Source organism: Cherax quadricarinatus, chromosome 100 (assembly GCF_038502225.1).
Source record: "Cherax quadricarinatus isolate ZL_2023a chromosome 100, ASM3850222v1, whole genome shotgun sequence".
Classification (NCBI taxonomy): domain Eukaryota; kingdom Metazoa; phylum Arthropoda; class Malacostraca; order Decapoda; family Parastacidae; genus Cherax; species Cherax quadricarinatus.
Window position 1 is genome coordinate 3,668,194 of NC_091391.1, and position 17,733 is coordinate 3,685,926.

Consider the following 17,733-nt stretch of genomic DNA (forward strand, 5'->3'; position numbering starts at 1 on the left):
CTCAGGTGTAGTGAATCTAGACACATGTGCAACTCTTGGGTATCTTTATTGAAGAAACGTTTCGACACACAGTGGCTTCATCGACTCCAGACTGAGGGACTGAATACCTCAAAACTCCCTCTGATCTTCACAATTCTTCTTTGTATAAGACTGATGAGGCCACTGTGTGGCGAAGCGTTTCCTCAATAAAAATACCCAAGTGTTGGACACGTGTCTAAATTTACCAACTTGTCGGTTCTCTGAACCATTTATCTACACTCGGCTGTACTACGCACCTCGAGGGATGTTGCTCTATACGTACATCTGCAAAGAAATGACAAGAGGGCGGTATTGCCCTGGCCTTGAATAACAATAATGTAGGACATGTGTGTTATACAATATCAAACATGTACAACCTGTCAGACACTGCAACATTATGGAATGTGTGATGAATGGTTTGAAAAACCGACAAGTTGAAGATTGAGACACTTATGCAGCATATGGGAATCTTTATTCAGGAAACGTTTCGCCACACAGTGGCTTCATCAGTCCAATAGAAAGAGGAAGGCATAAGGAGAGGAGTATGAGGTAATCAGTCCCTCGGCCTGGAGTCGATGTGTTCAGTCCATCAATCTTGTAGAATGTACAGCATAGGGCCGTAGACGTGGCTGATGAAGCCACTGTGTGGCGAAACGTTTCCTGAATAAAGATTCCCATAGTCCAGCTGGGCTTGTGAGGTCTCTGGGGAGACCTAATTTAACCAATTATATCGTCACACCTTGCCTTGGCAAACGTCTGTAGCCATGCCCACGTCTGAGGTCTGTTGTTCTTGACGCCTCAGACCTAGGCGTCAGGTCGTACACGTGGTTGTGGAGGGTGCTTGGACCACCATAAAAGCCCAAGGAAGAGCATGATCATGGGATTGGAGCGGAGCTGCTGCTGGGGCGCAGAGCTCCTGAGCAGAAGATTCGGGCAGAGCTCTGGCCTGGGTGCAGAGCTCTGAGCAGAGACATTTCGAGAGGAGCTGCTGCTGGGGTGCAGGGCTCGGGAGAAGGCTGCTGAAGTCTCTGGAGGAGACTGTTGGAGACATTGGGCAGAGTACTGGCTTGGCACAGTACTCGTGCTGTGTAGGTCTTGGGACCTGTGGCTTAGTTCCTGTAGTGAACTGTCCTCTGAACTATATTGTAAGTTACATTCATTTTGGTCAAGTTGATTGTGTTCCCTGTCTCACTGCTTATATGTACCATCCCATTTATCTAAACCCCAATAATGTTCTCCTGTTCCCAAATATATTATTGTACAAGGACTTAATAATAAACTGTGTTTGAGTAGAATAGTAATATTCACTGTCCCTGTCTTTTTTTTCTTATATTTTATTATGTTTATATATGAGTGAAGAATGGGCGAGGCATATGTTAGTGAGTAGTGTAGAGTTAATGAGAGTGTCGTGGTGGTCACCACTGACCTGTCATTACCTACCTACCTCCGCTAATCATCTCACTCCTACCACCTCGCCTGCCTCTCCCCTGCCTACATAATCCCTTACTCCCATATTCCCCTTATATCCTATTCAACCATCACCCCCCTACATGACATGGTGTCTAAGCGGTGGTGGTTCTTCTTATTTTTATAGTAGGAACCAGTCCCATGTGCCTTATTTTTGACTGCTCGGTTATACTTATGTTATGCTACCATTTTTTTTCTTGTGTGTGTAAAGTTAAAGTAAATATCAGTGTGATATTATAATCCTAGTGACCTTAACTGACCTTTTTTTCAGACGGTGGAGTTGGTTGTTGGTTAGAGATAAATGGTGGAGAATATCAGTATTTGGGTGAGACTTTTGGGGGAAGCAATTACTGGCCGAAATTGAATATTTACAGAGGAATGAGAAGTCACCCAGCCCACCTTGGAAGACTCACCCACAACTGTCACCCATTGAAGAGTTGCCTATAATTGCTGTCCACCTGATGTGCCCAGTCACCCAGCTGATATGCCCAGTCACCCAGCTGATGTGCCCCAGTAGATGTATTGCTGCCCTGGTCTGTCATCCAGTGTAGTGGGTGTCTGTCTGCGTCACCCAGCCTCTGTGACCATCACCCACGGACCGCCAGTTACTCGCAGTTGCCAGGGAAGGGTGACCGCACCTGCTGTTGATGACCTGAAGTGACCTCACCTCACCTCGAGCAACTGACCATAGCCTGCTACTGCTGATGTCGGCTGCTGTGATGCTGCTGAGATGCTGTAGCCGTGCTGCTATGCTGTGGCCGTGCTGTGTGCTGCTGTGATACGGCCGTGCTATGTGCTGCTGTGATACGGCCGTGCTGTGATGCTGGGACCGTGCTGCGATGCTGTAGCCGTGCTGCGATGCTGTGGCCGTGTTGTGTGCTGCTGTGATACGGCCGTGCTATGTGCTGCTGTGATACGGCCGTGCTGTGATGATGGATATGCTGTGGCCGTGCTGTGATGCTGCGATGCTGCCTAGCTCAAGAGGAGATGGCGGTGATGCTGCAGTGGTGTGTGAGGGATTCTGGCTGGTGTGCCAGGACAGGAGAATCTACTATGAAGGAGTTGCCATCCTCGGAGATGTGGAAGGACGTGAGCCGCGGAGATGGACTCCAGCTGCTGGGACCAGCCTGCTTTCAAGGGCGGCATGGAGGTGTGTCCTGCCTTGCTGGTCGACCTGTGCGACAGGTATGCGGGGATGCCCTGCCAGCCATGAGAGACAATTAAGAGTGTGAGATGTCCCCAGCCTACTTTGACTTGCCAGAAGTGTTAGTGTTACCTGTGTGGAATAAGGTGACCTTGAAAACGGTCCAGTGATTATGGCCGCCTTGTTTTATGAGGCCAGTGAATCCTAGTAGTGGCATAGGATAATGGAGGGTCTTAGCTGCGATGCCTGCCCTGTCTCGATTTTCAGATGTTGTAGTGTGCATGTGAAGTGTGCCGAAAATGCGACCTTGGTGGTCGTGAAGTGGTCCAGTTGCAGTTACTTGAAAGAATGCAACCCGTTGGAGCAGTTTTCCACGCCATAGAAGCCTAGAGAGGTTTGGCCCAATGGTTAACGTGCGAGGGTGACTAGCATTGGCTAGTGCATTTCTAGTAGAAGTAGGGAAGGCACTGGAGCCCGATATTTAGGTTTAAGGAGAAATGACGGGTAAGGAGGCTTTGCACCAGAGAGCGACTATTATGCTGGCCAACTGCCAGAGGTACTGATTATGCTGCCTTGTGGTAGTTGAGGAGGTTGAGGGAAATATAATTGTATTATGTATAATTTTGTTTTTGTATTGTAATAGATTTAAGGGATTAGGATTAAAATAGTCTAATAACTAGGACAAATTGTCCTAGTTCTCAGATATTTTAAATTGGGGGAGAAAGGGGGATGTGATGTAGTCCAGCTGGGCTTGTGAGGTCTCTGGGGAGACCTAATTTAACCAATTATATGGTCACACCTTGCCTTGGCAAACGTCTGTAGCCACGCCCACGTCTGAGGTCTTTTGTTCTTGACGCCTCAGACCTAGGCGTCAGGTCGTACACGTGGTTGTGGAGGGTGCTTGGACCACCATAAAAGCCCAAGGAAGAGCATGATCATGGGATTGGAGCGGAGCTGCTGCTGGGGCGCAGAGCTCCTGAGCAGAAGATTCGGGCAGAGCTCTGGCCTGGGTGCAGAGCTCTGAGCAGAGATTCGAGCGGAGCTGCTGCTGGGGTGCAGGGCTCGGGAGAAGGCTGCTAAAGTCTCTGGAGGAGACTGTTGGAGGCATTGGGCAGAGTACTGGCTTGGCGCAGTACTCGTGCTGTGTAGGTCTTGGGACCTGTGGCTTAGTTCCTGTGATGAACTGCCCTCTGAACTACATTGTAAGTTATATTCTGTTTCGCCAAGCTAATTGTATTCCCTGTCTCACTGCTTATGTGTACCACCCCATTTATCTAAACCCCAATGTACTCCTGTTCCCAAATATATTATTGTACAAGGACTTAATAATAAACTGTGTTTGAGTAGAATAGTAATATTCACTGTCCCCGTTATTTTTTCTTATATTTTATTATGTTTATATATGAGTGAAGAATGGGCGAGGCATATGTTAGTGAGTAGTGTAGAGTTAATGAGAGTGTCGTGGTGGTCACCACTGACCTGTCATTACCTACCTACCTCCGCACTCATCCCTCCTACTGCCTCGCCTGTCCCCTATCTACTAACTCCCTCCTCTTACCCCCATATTCCCCTAATCATTGCCCCCCCTACATGACACACTGAGGTCCGGGATCGATCCCCGGTACGGCTGGAAACATCAGGACGTGTTCCCATAAGACACCTGCTGTCCATGTTCACCTAGCAGAAAAATAGGTACTTGGATGTCAGTCGACTGGTGTGGGTGGCATCCTGGGGGACCAAATTGACCTAATTTGCAGGAAATTCTCAGCATAACAAGCTGACAATAATAATAATAATAATAATAATAATAATAATAATAATAATAATAATAATAATAATAATAATAATAATAAAATTATTATTATTATTATTATTATTATTATTATTATTATTATTATTATTATTATTATTATTATTATTATTATTATTATTATTATTATTATTATAACGGAGGTGTGGGCAGATCGAAGGTCAGAAAATGAAGGAGAGTTGACCTATGGTAGCGTGTGTGGGGTCACAGGTCAACAGGGAGGTCACACTAGCAAGCTCAAGGAAAAGGTGTGGCTTGGGGGGGGGGGGGGTTACACGCACCACGTTTAGTAATAATATTTCTCGCCTGTTGCAACGGTAATGTGACTATTTCTCGCCTGTTGCAACGGTAATGTGACTATTTCTCGCCTGTTGTAACGGTAATGTGACTATTTCTCGCCTGTTGCAACGGTAATGTGACTATTTCTCGCCTGTTGCAACGGTAATGTGACTATTTCTCGCCTGTTGCAACGGTAATGTGACTATTTCTCACCTGTTGCAATGATAATGTGACTATATCTCACCCGTTGCAACGGTAATGTGAATATTTCTCACCCGTTGCAATGGTAATGTGACTATTTCTCACCTGTTGCAATGGTAATGTGACTATTTCTCGCCTGTTGCAACGGTAATGTGACTATTTCTCACCCGTTGTAATGGTAATGTGACTATTTCTCACCCGTTGCAATGGTAATGTGACTATTTCTCACCTGTTGCAACGGTAATGTGACTATTTCTCGCCTGTTGCAACGGTAATGTGACTATTTCTCACCCGTTGTAATGGTAATGTGACTATTTCTCACCTGTTGCAACGGTAATGTGACTATTTCTCACCTGTTGCAACGGTAATGTGACTATTTCTCACCTGTTGCAATGGTAATGTGACTATTTCTCACCCGTTGCAATGGTAATGTGACTATTTCTCACCTGTTGCAACGGTAATGTGACTATTTCTCACCTGTTGCAACGGTAATGTGACTATTTCTCACCTGTTGCAACGGTAATGTGACTATTTCTCACCCGTTGCAATGGTAATGTGACTATTTCTCGCCTGTTGCAACGGTAATATGACTATTTCTCGCCTGTTGCAACGGTAAGGTGACTATTTCTCACCTGTTGCAACGGTAATGTGACTATTTCTCGCCTGTTGCAACGGTAATATGACTATTTCTCGCCTGTTGCAACGGTAAGGTGACTATTTCTCACCTGTTGCAACGGTAATATGACTATTTCTCACCCGTTGCAACGGTAATATGACTATTTCTCACCCGTTGTAACGGTAATGTGACTATTTCTCACCTGTTGCAACGGTAAAATGACAATATTTCTCTCCTGTTACAAGTAACGTGACTAATATTTCTCCGATTTCAACGGCAACGTGACTAATATTTCTCTCCCGTTGCAACGGTAACGTGACAGTAATTCTTACCTGTTGCAACCTTAATATGACAATATTTTCTCCTGTTACGTGACAAACATTTATCCTGTTGCAACGGTAACGTGACTATCTCCCTCCTGTTGAAACGGTAACGTGACAAATATTTTCCTCCTGTTGTAATAGTAACGCTATATTTCTCTCCTGTTGCAACAGTAATGTGTGTTAACATTCTTGCAACGGTACCGTTACATTAATAATTATATTTTGTTGCAACGGTACCGTGAAGTATTTATCTTTTTACAGTGCCGTTCTTCTGTTAAAACGGTACCATTACAATGTTTTATGTTCCAACGGTACAGTGACACTAAAATTTTCTTTTCTTTACAGGCGAATAATTCGTATACAAGAGACCAGTGGTTACACTCTATAATATGGAAGGTGAGTAGTACTGTGTAGTAGTAGTAGTAGTAGTAGTAGTATACAAGAGACCAGTGGTTACACTCTATAATATGGAAGGTGAGTAGTACTGTGTACTAGTAGTAGTAGTAGTAGTAGTAGTAGTAGTAGTAGTAGTAGTAGTAGTAGTAGTAGTAGTAGTAGTAGTATACAAGAGACCAGTGGTTACACTCTATAATATGGAAGGTGAGTAGTAGTAGTAGTAGTAGTAGTAGTAGTAGTAGTAGTAGTAGTAGTATACAAGAGACCAGTGGTTACACTCTATAATATGGAAGGTGAGTAGTAGTAGTAGTAGTAGTAGTAGTAGTAGTAGTAGTAGTAGTAGTAGTAGTAGTAGTAGTAGTAGTAGTAGTAGTTGTGGTAGTAGTAGTAGTAGTAGTAGTAGTAGTAGTAGTATACAAGAGACCAGTGGTTACACTCTATAATATGGAAGGTGAGTAGTACTGTGTACTAGTAGTAGTAGTAGTAGTAGTAGTAGTAGTAGTAGTAGTAGTAGTAGTAGTAGTAGTAGTAGTAGTAGTGGTAGTAGTGGTAGTAGTAGTAGTAGTATACAAGAGACCAGTGGTTACACTCTATAATATGGAAGGTGAGTAGTACTGTGTACTAGTAGTAGTAGTAGTAGTAGTAGTAGTAGTAGTAGTAGTAGTAGTAGTATACAAGAGACCAGTGGTTACACTCTATAATATGGAAGGTGAGTAGTACTGTGTACTAGTAGTAGTAGTAGTAGTAGTAGTAGTAGTAGTAGTAGTAGTAGTAGTAGTAGTAGTAGTAGTAGTATACAAGAGACCAGTGGTTACACTCTATAATATGGAAGGTGAGTAGTAGTAGTAGTAGTAGTAGTAGTAGTAGTAGTAGTAGTAGTAGTAGTAGTAGTAGTAGTAGTAGTAGTAGTAGTAGTAGTAGTAGTAGTAGTAGTTGTGGTAGTAGTAGTAGTAGTAGTAGTAGTAGTAGTATACAAGAGACCAGTGGTTACACTATAATATGGAAGGTGAGTAGTAGTAGTAGTAGTAGTAGTAGTAGTAGTAGTAGTAGTGGTAGTAGTAGTGGTAGTAGTAGTAGTATACAAGAGACCAGTGGTTACACTCTATAATATGGAAGGTGAGTGGTAGGTGGTGGTGGTGGAGGTGGTGGAGGTGGTAGGTGGTGGTGGTGGTGGTGGTGGTTGGTGGTAGGTGGTGGCGGTGGTAGGTAGGTAGGTGGTGGTGGTGGTAGGTGGTGGTAGTGGTGGTGAGGTGGTAGGTGGTGGTGGTGGTAGTGGTGGAGTGGTGGTGGTGGTGGTGGTGGTGGTGGTGGTGGTGGTAGGTGGATAGGTGAGGCAGTCAGGTAGTGGTGGTGAGTGGAGGTGGTGGTGGTGGTATTCAGTGGTAGGTGGTAGGTGGTGGTGGTGGTGGCGGTGGTGGGGTGGTGGTGGTGGTGGTGGAGGTGGTGGATGGTGGTGGTGGTGGTGGTGGTGGTAGGTGGAGGTGGTGGTGGTGGATAGGTGGTGGTGGTGGTGGTGGTGGTGGTGGTGGTGGAGGTGGTGGTGGTAGTGGTGAGTGGTGGTAGTGGTGGTGGTGGAAGGAGGTGGTGGTGGTAGGTGGTGGTGGTGGTAGTGGTGGTGGTGAGACCAGTGGTTACACTCTATAATATGGAAGGTGAGTAGTAGTAGTAGTAGTAGTAGTAGTAGTAGTAGTAGTAGTAGTAGTAGTATACAAGAGACCAGTGGTTACACTCTATAATATGGAAGGTGAGTAGTACTGTGTACTAGTAGTAGTAGTAGTAGTAGTAGTAGTAGTAGTAGTAGTAGTAGTAGTAGTAGTATACAAGAGACCAGTGGTTACACTCTATAATATGGAAGGTGAGTAGTACTGTGTACTAGTAGTAGTAGTAGTAGTAGTAGTAGTAGTAGTAGTAGTAGTAGTAGTGGTAGTAGTGGTAGTAGTAGTAGTATACAAGAGACCAGTGGTTACACTCTATAATATGGAAGGTGAGTAGTAGTAGTAGTAGTAGTAGTAGTAGTAGTAGTAGTAGTAGTAGTAGTAGTAGTAGTAGTAGTAGTAGTAGTAGTAGTAGTAGTAGTGGTAGTGGTAGTAGTAGTAGTAGTATACAAGAGACCAGTGGTTACACTCTATAATATGGAAGGTGAGTAGTAGTAGTAGTAGTAGTAGTAGTAGTAGTAGTAGTAGTAGTATACAAGAGACCAGTGGTTACACTCTATAATATGGAAGGTGAGTAGTAGTAGTAGTAGTAGTAGTAGTAGTAGTAGTAGTAGTAGTAGTAGTAGTAGTGGTAGTGGTAGTAGTAGTAGTAGTAGTGGTAGTAGTAGTATACAAGAGACCAGTGGTTACACTCTATAATATGGAAGGTGAGTAGTAGTAGTAGTAGTAGTAGTAGTAGTAGTAGTAGTAGTGGTAGTGGTAGTAGTAGTAGTAGTAGTAGTAGTAGTAGTAGTAGTAGTAGTAGTAGTAGTGGTAGTAGTAGTATACAAGAGACAAGTGGTTACACTCTATAATATGGAAGGTGAGTAGTACTGCGTAGTAGTAGTAGTAGTAGTAGTAGTAGTAGTAGTAGTAGTAGTGGTAGTAGTAGTGGTAGTAGTATACAAGAGACCAGTGGTTACACTCTATAATATGGAAGGTGAGTAGTACTGTGTAGTATTAGTAGTAGTAGTAGTAGTAGTAGTAGTATACAAGAGACCAGTGGTTACACTCTATAATATGGAAGGTGAGTAGTAGTAGTAGTAGTAGTAGTAGTAGTAGTAGTAGTAGTAGTAGTAGTAGTAGTAGTAGTAGTAGTAGTAGTAGTAGTAGTATACAAGAGACCAGTGGTTACACTCTATAATATGGAAGGTGATTAGTACTGTGTAGTAGTAGTAGTAGTAACAGTAGTAGTAGTAGTAATAGTAGTAGTAGTAGTGGTAGTAGTAGTAGTAGTAGTAGTAGTAGTAGTAGTGGTAGTAGTAGTAGTGACAGCAGTAGTAAACTGGACACTGAAACAGATCGATACACAAATAACTCGCACATAGGAGAGAGGAGCTTACGACGACGTTTCCGTCCATCTTGGACCATTTACAAAGTGACACAAACGGATCTCCCTGAGCAAAGAGTACATGCGTATGTATAGGGAGTATATATAGTAGGTAGATTTAACAAAGCCCAATATGTGGGCGAAACGCTGCCGAGAAACGATCGCACTATACTGCATTTCTGCACTTTTTCCCATCGTGTCGGTATTTTACTCCATTTATCTAGAACACAGTTACTGAAAAAAATACAAGACTGGTATTAAATATAACAATACCGACAGTTGATAAATTAGACACATGGCTTCATCAGTCCATACAAAGGAGAACGGTGAAGAACAGGAGGAGTTTGAGGTAATCAGTCCCTCAGACTTGAGTCGATGTGGTCAGTCCATCCATCTCGATGGACTGACCACTATCTCCGAACCATTCATCTACAATACCGACAGTGTTTACAAAAGAACAAGTTTATACACTGAGGTCGTGACCAATGGTCCCAGACCTATTTAGCTGAACCCGTATCCAGGTTAAGGGACTGACCACCTCAAATACTTTTTCTCCAAGGTTGATGGACTGATTACACAATCTTAATTTCACTACTGCTGCTGCCTCTATTTCTGACTGAAGAAGCCTACTGTGCAGGCGAAATGTTTCATTAATAAAGATTCCCAACTGTTGTACATGGGTCTCAGTCGTCAATTTCAGTCAAGTTGTCCGCTGAATACATTTGTTCCCTCGTCCTCTTTATCTACTGTTACCTTCCCTGGTGCCTTTCTTCCACCCTCCATACGTATTTCACTGGTATCAATACTGCGACTAGCCAGGGGATCGAACCCCTGATACTGTTATCTGCTTAAAAACTACTCGTTCGTTGATGCATTAATATGTGTACTGCCCGTGAAGGGTGGTATCTCAAATGGGAGAATCAAAATTACTCCTACAGCTTCCATGGCCACGTATGTGCTTGCTAATTTATCAGGGGTTCGATCCCCTGCTAGTGGCAGTATTGTTATTTACTTAAACTCGTTCGTGGATGCATTAATTACTGGAATATGAATACTGGTAAACGTCCGGATATTCTCTCTTCCTATATTCGTTTAAAGATATTTTTTCACTGATTTACAGCAGCTTCCATTAAGTCATCTTTCACTATCTCGCCTTATATACATTTCCTAAAACAACTCTGACTTTCCCATGGGGAGATGGAGAAGACTCCTTCCTCCGTAAGTCATGTGTGTCGTAGCCACTTCCCGGGTCAATGTACTAGTACCTCGCCGGGAGGAAGGTTTACCTGGAGTTTACCTGGAGAGAGTGCTAGTAACTCCTGTGTAAATTACTAAATGTAATAATAAGAATTTTTTTTTCTTATTTTTTGGTCACCCTGCCTCGGTGGGAGACGGCCGATGTGTTGGAAAAATAACTCTGACTTCCATGTTCCCTTCAGAGCTCAATTTAGAAAGCAAAGATAACCTGGACCTGCGTGTTTCTTCTTCAGATATACATCTGTTGACCCTTTTGGGGCCTAGTTCTTAGGCCTTTTGTGTATCCATATGCTCTTACGCTACCATCCACAGAACGGATATGAGGTACACAATAAACTAGCCACTACCATCCACAGGATGGATATGAGGTACACAATAAACTAGCTACTACCATCCACAGGATGGATATGAGGTACACAATAAACTAGCCACTACCATCCACAGGATGGATATGAGGTACACAATAAACTAGCCACTACCATCCACAGGATGGATATGAGGTACACAATAAACTAGCCACTACCATCCACAGGATGGATATGAGGTACACAATAAACTAGCCACTACCATCCACAGGATGGATATGAGGTACACAATAAACTAGCCACTACCATCCACAGGATGGATATGAGGTACACAATAAACTAGCCACTACCATCCACAGCATGGATATGAGGTACACAATAAACTAGCCACTACCATCCACAGGATGGATATGAGGTACACAATAAACTAGCCACTACCATCCACAGGATGGATATGAGGTACACAATAAACTAGCCACTACCATCCACAGGATGGATATGAGGTACACAATAAACTAGCCACTACCATCCACAGGATGGATATGAGGTACACAATAAACTAGCCACTACCATCCACAGGATGGATATGAGGTACACAATAAACTAGCCACTACCATCCACAGGATGGATACGAGGTACACAATAACAATTCTCTTAGGCTGGAAAATACCAATCTTATACCATCGTTGCTGTTATTTATATAAATACTGAATCTATAATTTCCTGCATGTCAGAAAACGCCTCAAGTTGCTTTGAAACGATAATACATTCAATAAAAAACGAAATTCTTCGTAGAGATTGTTTACGTTCATCCTATGCAATATTTTAAACTTTGCTTCTCAAAAAATATTCCATTCTCATAATTTAGTTGAAGAACGAAAAGGCACAATACCGTGACTGGAATACATATATAACCCGCACATAGGAGAGAGGAGCTTACGACGACGTTTCGGTACGATTTGGACCATTTACAAAGTGTGACTGTAAATGGACTAAGTTGGACCGTCGTAAGATACTCTCTCCTATGTGTAGGTTATCGATATATAATCTAGTTATTCCCGTCTATGTGTTTTTTGAGTTCTTAAGACATTTGGCCCTTTGTTAGTTCCTACTGAAGATGGTCTGTTGTACATGGACGGTATATAATACCGACAAGATAAAAATTAAATATGTGCAACATCTGGGTATCTTTACTGTAGACGTTTCGCCCTCCAGTGACTTTATCAATACAAATTCTAGGCTGAGGGACTGATTACCTCATCTTCTGTATATTGCTCTACTGTCTTCCAATTATATCCTTGAATCTGTACTGATAAAGCCACTGGAGGGCGAAACGTCTATAGTGAAGATACCAAGATACCCAGATGTTGCACGTGTGTCTTAATTCTTCGTCTTGAAGATGGTCTGCATTATATGCTCAAAATTTTCTCCTTGTGTTTAGTAAACACTTGGTCAAATATATTTATAATAATGGTATATAAAACCGATAAGATTAGGAATTAGACATCCGCAACACCAGTTGATTATCTCAACTACTGTTCTGCATATAATCATGCAATCCTGAGGGACAGATTACCTCATCTTCTGTCCTCTGTTTGTAGTTCTGCAAGGCTGAGAGACTGATTATTTAATCGTCTACTTCTTCCTATATAATCCCGCAAGGACGAGAAACTGATTCCCTAATCTTCAACTGTTTTCCGTGTATAGTTATGCAAGGTTAAACAACCAATTACCTAATCTTCCGCTGTCTTCTCTACATAGGACTGATAAAGCTGTGTGAAACGTCTTCAAATTAAAATACTCAAGTATCGCACACGTATCTAATTCCACAACTAGGTCTAAATCATACCACGGGTAGGATAGAACCCGCCGTCAGAGAGTCTCAAAACTCCAGACCGACACGTTACTGGACCAGCTGGTTACAATACGATTCGTCCAACTAGATATATTTAACATTAAAATGGTATAAAATACCGACAGGTTGTTAGGTAAGACACATATGCAACAGTTAGGTATCTTTATTATGAAACGTTTCGCCTACACAGTAGGCTTCTTCAGTCGAGTACAGAAAAGTTGATAGAAGCAGAAGATACTTGAAGACGATGTAATCAGTCCATCACCCTTAAAGTTTTGAGGTGGTCAGTCCCTCAGTCTGGAGAAGAGCATTGTTCCATAGTATGAAACAATATGGAGATGAAGAGACAGGATGGAGCTTAATATAGCGCCAAGAGGTGAGACGTAGGTCACTAGAAGAGGTAAGAACTCAGATGTTGAGAGGTCAGGTCCCTCTCAAATCCAGCCCCTCTCACTAGTGGAAGTTGTCGAAGTTGATTGCAGGTCTGTACCAAGATACCCTTGTGTTGCAGTGTCTGACAGATTGAACATTAAAATGGTATAGAATACCGACAGGTTGTTAGGTAAGACACATATGCAACAGTTAGGTATCTAACTGTACCTAACTGTTGCATATGTGTCTTACCTAGATATATTTATACACCATAGGAAAGTTAGCATAGGCCACCACTGTGACCACAAATGCAAGTTTTTACAGATGAATCTCCAACTATCGTGGCCGTGACGAACTCTAGCTCAAGTCCCCTCAAAGCCGTCAACATGACTCACGAAATCGTCTTGATGGTGTGGCACCTCTCTCACTCTTGCTGTCTCCTTTACATATTGAAACAAAATACATTACTTATATTCATAAAAATCTACTGAGAATTTATTTACAATTCCAGCCTCATAGGCTCAATTTCTTTATAGTTAAAATCCCCAATTGCAATAATTTTTAATTATAGTAAATTTGCATCAATAATTCCCATAAATGGTGTAAATCTTTATGTGCGCTCTCAGAATGTCATCTCTCAGATTTGTAGATGAATGGTTCAGAGAACCGACATGTTGATAAATTAGACACATGTGCAACTCTTGGGTATCTTTATTGAGGAAACGTTTCGCCACACAGTGGCTTCATCAGTCCATACGTAGGAGAATGAGGTAATCAGTCCCTCAACCTTGAGTCGATGTGTTCAGTCCATCAAATTCAAGATTGATGGACTGAACACATCGACTCAAGGTTGAGGGACTGATTACCTCATTCTCTTCCTGTTCTCCAAGTTTCTCCTACGTATGGACTGATGAAGCCACTGTGTGGCGAAACGTTTCCTCAATAAAGATACCCAAGAGTTGCACATGTGTCTAATTTATCAACATCTCTCAGATCTTTTTAAATGCCAAGATCTAGGTATTAACTACTGACAGCTTATCCAGCTTATCTTTCAGATAAGCTATTGACTGTTAAGCTTATATTAGTAATAAATTATTGACTGTCTCTTTAATATACAAATATATATATATATACTTTTTCTTCTTTTTTTTCAGAAAAATGTATATAAATATCGTAATGTCCTACGGACGGCCAAGCGACCGGAAGTGCTTCTTAAAGAACTTAAGGTAAGTTTACCAAGCTATATAAACAGAGTGGTGTGTGTGTGATGAATGGTTTGAAAAACCGACAAGTTGAAGATTGAGACACTTGTGCAACACATGGGAATCTTTAGTGAAGAAACGTTTCGCCACACAGTGGCATCATCAGTCCAATACAAAGTAGAAATGGGTAAGGAGAGGAGGAGTTTGAGGTAATCAGTCCCTCAGCCTGGAGTCGATGTGTTCAGTCCATCAGTCTTGTAGAATGTACAGCATAGGGCCGTAGACGTGGCTTATATACTGTAGTGAGGTGAGGTGAAGCAGGAGGAGGTGGGGTCATAGTGGTATCATCTACTAGTCGAAGTAGTCAGGTGAGGTGAAGCAGGAGGAGGCGGAGTCATAGTGGTACCATCCACTAGTCGAAGTAGTCAGGTGAGGTGAAGCAGGAGGAGGCGGGGTCATAGTGGTACCATCCACTAGTCGAAGTAGTCAGATGAGGTGAAGCAGGAGGAGGCGGGGTCATAGTGGTACCATCCACTAGTCGAAGTAGTCAGGTGAGGTGAAGCAGGAGGAGGCGGGGTCATAGTGGTATCATCCACTAGTCGAAGTAGTCAGGTGAGGTGAAGCAGGAGGAGGCGGGGTCATAGTGGTACCATCCACTAGTCGAAGTAGTCAGGTGAGGTGAAGCAGGAGGAGGCGGGGTCATAGTGGTATCATCCACTAGTCGAAGTAGTCAGGTGAGGCGAAGCAGGAGGAGGCGGGGTCATAGTGGTACCATCCACTAGTCGAAGTAGTCAGGTGAGGTGAAGCAGGAGGAGGCGGGGTCATAGTGGTACCATCCACTAGTCAAAGTAGTCAGGTGAGGTGAAGCAGGAGGAGGCGGGGTCATAGTGGTACCATCCACTAGTCGAAGTAGTCAGGTGAGGTGAAGCAGGAGGAGGCAGGGTCATAGTGGTACCATCCACTAGTCAAAGTAGTCAGGTGAGGTGAAGCAGGAGGAGGCGGGGTCATAGTGGTACCATCCACTAGTCGAAGTAGTCAGGTGAGGCAAAGCAGGAGGAGGCGGGGTCATAGTGGTACCATCCACTAGTCGAAGTAGTCAGGTGAGGTGAAGCAGGAGGAGGCGGGGTCATAGTGGTATCATCCACTAGTTGAAGTAGTCAGGTGAGGTGAAGCAGGAGGAGGCGGGGTCATAGTGGTACCATCCACTAGTCGAAGTAGTCAGGTGAGGTGAAGCAGGAGGAGGCGGGGTCATAGTGGTACCATCCACTAGTCGAAGCAGTCAGGTGAGGTGAAGCAGGAGGAGGCGGGGTCATAGTGGTACCATCCACTAGTCGAAGTAGTCAGGTGAGGTGAAGCAGGAGGAGGCGGGGTCATAGTGGTATCATCCACTAGTCGAAGTAGTCAGGTGAGGTGAAGCAGGAGGAGGCGGGGTCACAGTGGTATCATCTACTAGTCGAAGTAGTCAGGTGAGGTGAAGCAGGAGGAGGCGGAGTCATAGTGGTACCATCCACTAGTCGAAGTAGTCAGGTGAGGTGAAGCAGGAGGAGACGGGGTCATAGTGGTACCATCCACTAGTCGAAGTAGTCAGGTGAGGTGAAGCAGGAGGCGGGGTCATAGTGGTACCATCCACTAGTCGAAGTAGTCAGGTGAGGTGAAGCAGGAGGAGGTGGGGTCATAGTGGTATCATCCACTAGTCGAAGTAGTCAGGTGAGGTGAAGCAGGAGGAGGCGGGGTCACAGTGGTATCATCCACTAGTCGAAGTAGTCAAGTGAGGTGAAGCAGGAGGAGGTGGAGTCATAGTGGTACCATCCACTAGTCGAAGTAGTCAGGTGAGGTGAAGCAGGAGGAGACGGGGTCATAGTGGTACCATCCACTAGTCGAAGTAGTCAGGTGAGGTGAAGCAGGAGGAGACGGGGTCATAGTGGTACCATCCACTAGTCGAAGTAGTCAGGTGAGGTGAAGCAGGAGACTGGGTCATAGTGGTACCATCCACTAGTCGAAGTAGTCAGGTGAGGTGAAGCAGGAGGCAGGGTCATAGTGGTACCATCCACTAGTCGAAGTAGGTCTTCGTCCAAAGGTTGGACAAGTGTTGAAGAATTCTTTGTAACAAGATCCCATGATGCTGCAGTGTCTGACAGAGTGGTGTGTAACTCTCAGTAGTTACCAGCTGTCAAAGGCACTTGTCGACAGACAAGTGCCTTTGACAACTACATCCTGTAGATGAATGGTTCACAGAACCGACACGTTGATAAATTAGACACATGTGCAACTCTTGGGTATCTTTATTAAGGAAACGTTTCGCCACACAGGAGAAACTTGAAGAACAGGAGGACAGTGAGGTAATCAATCCCTCAACCTTGAGTCGATGTGGTCAGTCAGTCAGTCAGTATTCTATTCAAGATTAATGGACTAATTACCTCACTATCCTCCTGTTCTTCAAGTTTCTCCTTTGTATGGACTGATGAAGCCACTGTGTGGCGAAACGTTTCCTTAATAAAGATACCCAAGAGTTGCACATGTGTCTAATTTATCAACAACTACCTCCTACAAGAGTGATGGACTGAACACATCGATTCCAGGCTGAGGGACTGATTACCTCAATCTTCTCCTTTCCTTACCCATTTCCACTTTGTATTGGACTGATTAAGCCACTGTGTGGCGAAACGTTTCTTTTATAAAGATTCCGATGTATGATAAATTAGACACATGTGCAACTCTTGGGTATCCTTAATAAAGATACCCAAGAGTTTCACATGTGTCTAATTTATCAACGTGTCGGTTCTGTGAACCATTCATCTACAATTTCGATGTGTCGCATAAGTGTCTCAATTCTTCAACCTGTGAACATTAAAATGGTATAAAATACCGACAGATTGTTTGGTAAGACACATATGCAACAGTTAGGTATCTTTATTTCGAAACGTTTCGCCTATACAGTAGGCTTCTTCAGTCGAGTACAGAAAAGTTGATAGAAGCAGAAGATACTTAAGGGTGATGGACTGATTACATCGTCTTCAAGTCTCTTCTGCTTCTATCAACTTTTCTGTACTCGACTGAAGAAGCCTACTGTGTAGGCGAAACGTTTCGAAATAAAGATACCTAACTGTTGCATATGTGTCTTACCTAACAATCTTCAACCTGTATTGGGTATTAAAGTGTACAGGTGTTATGCGTCTTTAAACCTTGATAAACCAATAAACTAAGTTTTTATGACTAGTTAAAACGGCCTGTCATCTTAGCTAAAGGATGGATTAGGCCAGAAGACTGATTTTTTTTAAGGGAAAACCTTTAATACAACGTTTCGTCCAGGACAAAATCTAGTCCAGTATGAAATATGGTTTAAGACTTACCCGGAAACCTAAGTGTGTTTGCCACTCCATCTTCTTGTGTTATGTTCGTAGAATTAACGACAATATGTTAAGTAAAAGAACACAAGTGCAACTAATGTGAGATTTTATTGTGGC

At 43.3% G+C, this 17,733-nt stretch overlaps 1 protein-coding gene across 2 annotated transcripts in view; it reads left to right on the plus strand.

Annotated features, from left to right (window-relative positions):
- The window catches only part of LOC128704691 (C-Maf-inducing protein), a 616,555-nt gene that overhangs the window by 518,638 nt on the left and 80,184 nt on the right, over positions 1-17,733 (plus strand). For both annotated transcript variants that reach the window (XM_070079595.1, XM_070079596.1), the window contains exons 3-4: positions 6,204-6,254; positions 14,222-14,293. In XM_070079595.1, coding sequence (XP_069935696.1) covers positions 6,204-6,254; positions 14,222-14,293 — 123 coding nt within the window. The remainder of the gene's footprint in view (positions 1-6,203; positions 6,255-14,221; positions 14,294-17,733) is intronic.